A 9,362-nucleotide genomic window follows, 5' to 3' on the forward strand; every position below is an offset into this window, starting at 1 on the left:
GCTCCCAGCACCCCGACCCAGGCCCCAGCCCTCTGTCCCTGACTTCAGCCTCCCTGGGTGACTGACCTGATTAGGACTGGAAGGCTGGAGTGCGCTGCCAGCCTCCTGCGCTTCCCCCAAGGGTTTTAAACACCTCCCGGCCCACAGTAGGCCCCTCCCAACAGGTCATGCAGACCCCAGACCCCACCCATCAGCCTCAGGCCCTTGGGATTCTGGGAAGGGCAGGGGCTTATAAGAAAAGTTATTCTGACACTTGCTAAATGGGAGTGAAAGACTTTATTCACCACTATTGCAATAGGGGAGAGAGAATCCGACAAAAGTAAAGACAGCCAGGGACTGACTGCCAGTAAGCAGAGTGGGGTCAGGGGATGGAAAATTGCTAAGGGCTGATATCAAGGGTGGGGGGATTCTTGCTAAACCGGCTTACAGGATTCTTGCTAAAAGGCCTGCCAGGTGATCAGATCTCAAGGGCGGGGGTGGGGATTCTTGCTAATACTGGGTGAGGCCTAGAGGAGCCGCCTGGCTGGTTTGGTCAAGGGTGGGCTCTTTGGCATTTGAGGTGAGAGGCTCCATCCGGAGTCAGGGCAGAGATGAATTCAGCTGGCATTTACTGCATGGACCCGAGCTGGGCACCAAAGACGCAGCAGGGACCTGACTGATATATACACCTTCCTGGGAGCTGACATTCCCCAAGGAGGAGGCAGACACACAGCAAAACAAGTCATTGTCGCCTATGGGAAAGGCCGGTGCTCTTGAGAAAGACAGTGGGGGGGGGGGTCTGAGTATGGTCAGGTCTGGGAAGTCTGGAGGTGGCCCGAGGGCAGTGGGTGACACTCAAGGTGTCAGTCTCCACCTGGTGGTGTGCGGGTCAGAGCACCTACTCAGCTTCACTGAGGCAAGAAGGCTGTGGGGGTGGGGCCCTGCTCCTGCCTGTGCTGAGAATAAACTGGGGGGGTGCTGGGGCCCCCCACTTAAAATGGCAAAGTTCGGGGGCACCTGGGTGAAGCATCTGCCTTCGGCTCAGGTCATGATCCCAGGGTCCTGGAATCGAGTCCCCGTTCGGGCTCCCTGCTCAGCAGGGAGTCTGCTTCTCCCCCTGCCGCTCCCCCTGCTCATGCGCTCTCTCTCTCTCTCTCTCTCTGTAGCTGTGTGTCTCAAAGGAATAAATAAAACCTTTTAAAAAATAAAATAAAATGCAAAGTGCAAGCTGCCTTCAGGACTCTCCCAGGGCTTGACACGTGCTGTCATCTGCTTATTTTACCTTTGAGATTCTTCTCCTTCTGCCTCCTCCCACTAGGATGTCAGATGGGGGGGTAATCGCTAATATTTCTCGAATGCTCAGCAAACAATGCTGAAGGGATGGAGGGGGCTCCAGGGAGGTGACTGGAGCCGTCACCCCAAAAGCAGGTGGTGGCTTGGACAGAAAAAGGAGAAAATGACCAGCCCACAGCATTTGTCTGAGGAAGATGTGGCTGGTGGGTGCTCTGGAGGAGCTCGGGTGCTGCCACTGAAAGTCCAAGTGGGGCATCAGGTAGGTGGCCCCGGCGTGACCTGGAGCTCAGGGGCCGGGTGGATGCCACATGTCACGGCACAGGGATGCCTTGAGGTCAGCAGTCCATCCTGCTTTGAGGAAAATCCACCCGCACTTTGGAATGGCCCAGCAAGGGTACAGGGCATGGGATCCTGGGGGTCTGGAAGCTCTGACCAATTGGACGGGACAGTATGGGGGGTGCTCTCGGCAGAAAGAACATCCTGTGAGGAAGACCAGACCACACACAGGCCCAGGACTGGAGCCTGAGGGGGGCGGATCTTGGCCACATGGCGCTCCTAACTGTCCAGCTTTGACCCTCCTAGACCCCTCCTCTTCCTCTCTCCCCGGTCCCCCTCGCCAGGTCCTCACTGCCAGCTCTCCCTGCCTGCCCTGCTGACACCCTTCTGTGGCTCTGGGGCCCGGCCCACTGGCCTCTCCTGCCCTCACTCACTCACACTGGTTCCAGCCTCTCTTAGCTGCTTTGTGGGGGGCAGTCCCCAGCCACACCCACTCCTCCTGTGGCCTTGAGGCCTTGGCACTCTAAGCTCCTTCCCCCTGGGACCCTTGCAAACCTCAGACCTACGCTTCCTCCAGGCAGCCTTTCCTGCCTGCCTTGCTCTGCTTCCCACACAACACAAACCACTCTCACTGCAGGGCAGGAACCCGCCGGAACTGTCCTCACAGGGCCTAATGGAGGGAAGATGCCTTACCTGGCCAGGTGATTCCCAAGCCAGAAGAGCAAGTCGAGGTTGGGAGCCCAGATGGGAGTTCCAGGAGCCTCCCACCCTTGGGGGGCCCAGGGTCTCTGAGGGGCAGGCCTGCCAGCAACCCAGAGCACCCCTGATGTCTGTGGCTGCGGTTTCTGCTTCTAGAGGTGGGAGAACGATAGCACTCTCCTCACAGGGTGACCGACAGATGTTGACAGATTAGGTGCTGTTATGAGTGTTTGCCGAGTACTAGAAACCACCTTTCTCTTGGGGCACCTGGGGGACTCCGATGATTAAACGTCTGCCTTCAGCTCAGGTCATGATCTCAGGGTCCTGGGATCGAGCCCCGCATCGGGCTCCCTGCTCGGCGGGAAGCCCGCTTCTCCCTCTCACTCTCCCTCTGTACTCTCTCTCTCAAATAAATAAACTAAAAATCTTAAAAAAAAAAAAGAAAGAAAGAAAGAAAGAAAAAGAAGCCACCTTTCTGAACGCTGGGTCACGCCCATATGACATGGGGGTGTCAGTGATGAGGGACTAGCAAAGGCTCAGGGATCACAACACGCAAAGGCCTGACCTGGGGTGATATACACCAGAAGGGGCCAGAGATCCTGTTCTAACCTTTAAAGGGCAATCTACCTCCCCAAATTCTCGACAAGCCTGCTCCAGCCTCCTGCTGTCCCTGTGCCTGCCCCCAGTGGGTCCCCAAGCTGGGCAGGGTGGGGTCAGGGAGACTCTGTTGACTGCGGCGCCCCCTACCCTTGTCTGGCCCTCCCACCCCACTTGAGGTGGTGGTGGTTTTGACCTCATTGACCAATTTGAGCTGGGAGATCTTGCCCCCACCCAGCCCCACCCTGCCCTGAGGGATGGGAAGGGGCAGTCTGCTCTGGGCTGCCCGGCCCCCAAATGCCCCAGTGTGCCTCCAGAAGCTCTACGCCCTCTCCCAGGCTCCCCAGCTACCTGGCTAGAGATCCAGGGAGGGGTCTCCATTTTCACCTGGAGCCCTGAGGCTCCAGAGAACACAGCTCCCAGCAGACCTGTCCTCCATTTACCCTGGCCCTGGGGACAGGGACCACAGTGGGGCCCTCCTCCCTGCCGCCTTCCCAGTCTCAAGGGCACAGGGAGTGGAAAGGCTGGGGACCTGGGACAGGCAAAGTGTGCATGCCCAAAGCCAGGGTTGAATCTGATGCTGTCAGGACCGGGGCAATGGGGGTGGGGGACAGGGTCATGCTGGGCCAACTGGTGCTTGCCCAGCATGGCCTTGGGTATTCAGGACCCTGGCTTCTGCTCCACATCCTTGGGCGGACCCTGCCCCTCTGAAACCCTTTTCGGGGGTACAGACTCTGCCTGCAGATCTCCTTGGGTCTACACATGTGCGTGGGTTTCCGCATCCAAAGCTATTTAAGATTGCTTGCTACAGAAACTGGTGGGGGTGGGGTGGGCTGGGAGTTGCCTCCAGGGCCTGCACCCTGGTTATCGAGGTGTGCAGGAGGCCCAGGGGGCCGGGTGGGGGCTGGGTGGGGGCTGGGGGCCCAGATGCAGCTCTGGGGTTGAGGGGCAGCATCCCAGCGGGGCCAGGCATGGTTATGGCCAGCTCCGCGTCAGCCGTAGCTGTGGGGGCTGCTGGGGTCCACGGGGGCTGAGTCCCGTGGGCCGGCTGACCCAACCAGCTGCCAGAGGCGGTGGCTGAGGTTCTGCACCTGGCAGGTGCCCAGCACACAGCCCACCCGCAGGAGCTGGGCTCGGGGCCTGCGGGTGGCCAAGTGCCGGCGGGGGCCGTCCCGGAGAGGCCGACCCGTAGCGGGGGCTCGGCTGGCGCTCCTCTGTGGCTGGAGGGCCTGGTGTAGCTTCCAGACCACATGCCGAGGTGCAGGGTGTTGAGGCTTCAGGCCACCGGAAGGGGTCCTGGCTGGGGGCTCCCTGCAGAGGGGAATGGAGGAAGTAAACCTGATGGCCCAACCTTTTGGGGACCCCCCCCAAACCCACCCACTTTCCCCTCCACACAGGCCTGGGGTCATTGGCAGGGGAAGCCCAGGGTCCCTTTGGAGCTCCGGGCTTGGGTCCTGGCTCTCAGCCACCTCAGCGGCCCAGGTCACGTGTCCATTCACCTGTGCCTCCCTGGGCAAAGGGCAGTGTCGGCCTCTGTGGGTCACTATGTTCACGACCCGTGTGACCCCCCTTCCCAGCCCTCCCTTTGGGGGGGTGGGGGATGGTGGGCAATCCTGGGGATCCCTCCAGCCTCCCCTCTCCTAGCCAACCTCTCCTTGAGGGGGTTGCTCTACCAATGGGGGAGGGGAGGGCCCTAGGAGAGAGGCAAACAAAGAGGGGCCTCTTGCCCTGCTCAGGGTTTGCTGAAGGCATATTTTCTGGCCCTTGATTTAGGAGGTAAGCCCTGGCAGCGGATGGGGGTTTCCCCAATGCTGGAGGAATAGGAGGAGGGGGGTACGGGGAGCGGAATGGAGGGGGCCCTCCCCAGGCATTCTGGTTTCCTTCCCTGAGGGCCACGGTTTGGCTGGTGTGAACCCCACTCACCTGGGTGGGGCAGGCTGCTGGCTCCGGCCCAGGCTGTGGGACAGCGTGCCTGGGAGCAGCAGGTAGAGGAGGCTGATGCAACCAAAGGTGACCGTCAGGAGCCGGGCCATGGCAGGCGGGGCTGGAGGGAGTGTGAGCCAGGCAGGTGTGGGGGACTGACGGCCCTCACCTCCAGCCACCCCTTTCCCTGGCCCACTGGGAAGCCTTGGCGATCAGGGGCACAGGCGTGGGGACAGGCAAGCTCGTACCTACGTCTGTCGGCGAGTAGGTGTCAGGCGAAAGGCGGCCAGTAGGTCTGCTGTTGGCTGGGCAGGGAGCACCTGGTGGGTGGGGAACGTCCTCAATCAGTCTGTGGTCTGTGGTTGGTCGGGGTCCTGCTTGGGACCTGGCCTCAGCACCTCCAGAACTAAATAGTCTTTCCAGGAGGAGGCGGAGCCGGATGCCCCAGCTGGGCGGGGAGCCCGGCCCTCCTGCTCCCTATTCCTGCCCAGCCCGCTGGGTAGCACAGAGGGTGCAGAGAAGGGGGGTAGCCTGACAGGAGCCCCATCCTGCTGCGAAGTGCTCCGACTGGCCAGGGACCCTAGCGGCTACCAGCCTCATCTATGGCGCCTTCTGGTGGAGAACACTGTCCTGGAGCCTGGGAATCTTCCAGGCTGAAGGAGTGGGTGTTGGGGCTGCAGTCAGCTAGACCGGGTCCCGCCCCTAGATGTCTGCCCTGATGAGCGGCCTGGGGGGCCTGGCTAGAATCACTGCTGGAGAAGAGCAGCTAGCTAGTCAGTTCCTCACAGAGGTGATTTGGAGACCCTCCCTCCAGACCCCCTCACAGCTGTGTTCTGAAAAATCTCCACCCTCTTTTCCCCTTTTAATGAAGTATTAAATGGTTTTTGTAAGAAATTTAAGTAAGTAAAAAGTGAGACCCCTGCATTGCCACCCACTGTGGATTCTTCTGGGTGGTCACCACATTCCTGACTTTCTCTCAGGCACACTAGTGTATTTCACTAGGGGCAGGTGGTGGTGTGTGTGTGTTACACGAGCATACGTAAGTAAAAACATATATAAAGAGAGAGACCGCCACCATTCTTTCTTGTGCTTGGCCCTCCTCCAATGTGTAGGTGTTCTGTAACTTCTTAATTGATCTTTTATTAATGAGCAATTAGGCCATGTCTGGTCTTTCTAAGAGCAAGAACCCTTGTACTGTGAGCTCAGAGAAGTGTCTGGATAGGATACTTTCCTAGAAGTAGAAATTCTGGTTGAAGGTGAAGCTGTGTGTTGACGGATAGTACTATCCGTTCTCCACAAAGCTTGTGCCGTCCACTCTCAACTGATAATGGGCTTGGCTTTAGCCATTCTTTGGGTCTTTGTCTATCTGAGAAGACTAGGGGGGTCTTTGTCTATCCCCCCCAGATGTTTCTTTGATCATCTGAGCATCTCTGTGTCCATTCACATCTCTTCCTGTCTTAGCTGCTCCAGTCCTGTTCCCTCTGTCAAGTCATCACGGATGACCTGGTCACTCTGCTCCTCCTGCTGCACACACCATGGGAGCTCAATAAACATTTGCTGGGTGAATAAATCAACAAGTGTGGAACGCATGACATATTAAAGAGCTTGGTTTACATCCTGAAGAAGGTAGGGAAGCATCAGCAGCTATTCCGGTTTCTATTTGTTTATTTATTTTTACCACCTGGGGGAGGAGAGAGAGTGAAGCCATCACATTTATATTAGAAAAGTGCCTGGGGCCGAGCAGACGGGTCTGAGAGAAACTGAGTGACTCTGGGGGGCAGGCGAGGAGGGTCAGCCCTTCTGTTTGCTGATGCAGGGAGCCCCTAGTGAGAGAGGGTAGGGCTTGGCTGCCTGGGGTCATCCTGGCCGAGGTGTCTGGCTGCCCTCTAGCCTTGTGGACCTGGGGCTGGAGGGAGGGCCGACCTGGAACACAGATCTGGGAGTTTCACAGATGGCAAGGCTCTGGGAGGCGAAAGGTGTGGTGAGCTCTGCCCCCAGACGGTGCAGACAGAGGACAGAAGCCGCATGCCAGCTCTGGAGGGACAACCAGGGAAGGGGTGGGCAGAGGACCCCCAGGGCAGCCTGCCCCCTCCCCCCAATCTGTCCACCACAGTCGCCAGTGCCGCCTTTCCAAAACTCGAAGGTGATCGTACTACTCACCCCTCCAATAAAGAAAAAATTAAATCAAAATTCCTTGCCTCTGCAAGATTTTTTAATCTGGGAAAGTGAAGGTAGACCTCAGTGCAGTTCACAGGCCTGTGGGTCACTGCATTCTTTCAGAATACTTGCTGCCACCATGGGCCTGTGGTCCTGTCTCCCCCCCAAACCCACAGATGCATGGGGTGTCCTCTGGCCCCCAAGTCTCAGCCTGGCTGCTTATTTTGCCCCTGTCCCTGCTGACTGGATGAGAGGCCCCCTCTGTGGCCCCACAGCCCCCTGGACAGCACATCTTGCAGTCCTTACTGTCTGTAACGGTGTGTGTGTCCTCCAAGGGGAGACCGGGGCTACCTTCAGTTACGCTCAGTTAGTTGCAGGAGCTGCTGGCCTGTGGAATTTCGCAAGAAGCCCAGAGGTTTCCCTGGCGAGTGGGGACTGGGCCACAGGAGGAAGGTGGTGCTGGTGACGTTGGAAGAATGCTTTAGAGAAGAAATTTGTGTGGGGCAAGAAAAGCGAGGGTGGAGGCTGGCTGGGCAAAGAGCTTGAGGCGAGGTTTTGCTTGAATGTTTCAAGGTGGGGAGATTGAGTTTAATCCTCATGGCCAGGATCTGTACAGAGGGCACGAGTGAGGATGGGGGCCACTGATAGGGAACAGCAAGTGTGGGGGGTGGAGGGTGGGAGGGGCAGAGCCTCAGTGGTAACTGTGGAAGGAGGAGTTGTGGTGTGAGGGGGCAGACTTGGGGTTTGCTAATGCAACACAAGGCCTCCCCTCTGATGGCTTCATTTTCTCTATAAAGGAGGGGCAGTAGGGTCATCTCTGAGACATAGCAGGTGGGGTCAGAGACTCCCCGGACATCAGCAGGCTGAGAAGTGGGGGGAATGTCCATGGTGTCATCATGGCCACTCTGCACTATGGGGTGGTGCAGGACTGTGCGTGGCTGGGGTTTGCTAGATGAGGACAGTGAAAACAAAGTCAGAGAGGCCAGGGGCTGACAAGGACATGGGCAAGATGAGAGGTGATGGGAGCCACAGTGGGTGGGGGTAAAAGGCAGGAAGGAGGAAGCCAGGGAGAGTCACTCCCTGTAAGAGGGCTGAACCTGCTGGAGAGAGGAGGTAACAGGGCAAGCCTGGTGCCCCGGAGGAGGTGACATGGACAGTGCAGTGGTCAGGAGACTTGATGACGAGAAACTAAGTGGGGATATCATGGTCCAGAAGGGACCCCAAACCTACCCTCGACCCTAAGGCACCTCTGAAAGGGCTGCAAGGAATGGGCTCCTAAGGGCATGAGGGTGGGGGAGTGGGGCGCAGGGTCTCCACAGTCTCTGAGGGACAGCCAGCCCTGGACTCAGGCGCCAGGCCAGAGGATTTGCCAGGGACCCTGCCCGCCCAGGCACAGCTCGACGGTGTGGTCGGTGTGGTAATGTGGTGGTGAGGACCTTTTTGGGTATAAGTGACAGAAACCAACTCAAGCCACCTGGGGCCAAAAGGAGGGCTTCTCAGCCTATGGGCCCAATACCAACAGAAGCAGATGTGTGGCTGGGCCTGAGCCCCAGGACCGGGAGCAGAGGGAAGGGAGCGCCTGGTGGGATCTCTGGGTTCAGTTTCATTCATTCTCCAGCTGGCTCCTGCAAGGGAGAGGCACATGGATGTGGGCAGTCTGTTCCTTTCTATGTTCTTGTGCAGCCAAGCATCGAAAAGCAAGCCCAATCCTGCCAGCCCCTCCCAGCTGATCAGTGACGTGGCCCGAGGCTCCCTCCACCTCTCCAGCTCCTCTCCCAGCACGTCCTGCCCTAGACTCCGTGTCCCCCTCGCCCATCCCTGTGCCACGGCGGGGAGGCCCCGGCCGGTCCTCGCCCCTGAGGATGGTGCGGCCAACTCCCAGGCACCGCACCCGGCCTCCAGGTGCTCTCGGCTTAGGACGCTGCTCTTCACAGCGGGACCGGCAGCGCACCTTGTTAAAGAACACCCCACCCAAGGGGGGCCCGAGGTCTCCTCGGGCCGCGAACCCCAAGGGCAAGTCCTGAGTTCTCGCCCGCAATCCCCAGGTTGGCAGCCCGTGAGGGGACGGCCCCGGGCTCGTCCTGTGCCCCAGGCTTGGGAGATCTGGGGGCAGTCCCGGGCCCTTCTGCCTTCCTCCAAACTGGCAGCGCCGGCGTACAGCGGGATCCCCGGGAGCTCCCAGGAGCGAGGCCCGGCCGGTCTCCACCCCGGCGTAGGAGCCCGGAGCTCCAGGCCACCTCCGACCCCGGCCGCGCCTGCCGCTGACCAGCGCGAGCCGCCGTCGCTGTCAGCGCCCGGGGGGCGGTGCCGGGAGGGGACCCGCCCCCGGGAACCGAGCCCGCGCCGACTGGCCCAATGGGAGCGTGTAGCTCCGAGCCCCGCCCATGGTGGGGGGGGGCGGAGCGGGGCCGCGCAGGCGCACGGCGCGGCCGGGCGGG

General features: G+C 59.5%; 1 protein-coding gene across 1 annotated transcript; it reads right to left on the reverse strand.

Moving 5' to 3' along the window:
* Positions 1-3,754: 3,754 nt before the first annotated feature.
* ADM2 (adrenomedullin 2) lies at positions 3,755-5,134 on the reverse strand. The gene is made up of 3 exons (XM_021687835.1): positions 5,016-5,134; positions 4,768-4,888; positions 3,755-4,155 (listed from the first exon to the last, which is right to left on the reverse strand). The coding sequence occupies exons 2-3, from the start codon at positions 4,875-4,877 to the stop codon at positions 3,837-3,839; spliced, it is 429 nt and encodes a 142-aa protein (XP_021543510.1). The 5' UTR covers positions 4,878-4,888; positions 5,016-5,134; the 3' UTR covers positions 3,755-3,836.
* Positions 5,135-9,362: the final 4,228 nt, after the last annotated feature.

The sequence above is a fragment of the Neomonachus schauinslandi genome, chromosome 5 (genome assembly GCF_002201575.2).
Source record: "Neomonachus schauinslandi chromosome 5, ASM220157v2, whole genome shotgun sequence".
Lineage (NCBI taxonomy): Eukaryota > Metazoa > Chordata > Mammalia > Carnivora > Phocidae > Neomonachus > Neomonachus schauinslandi.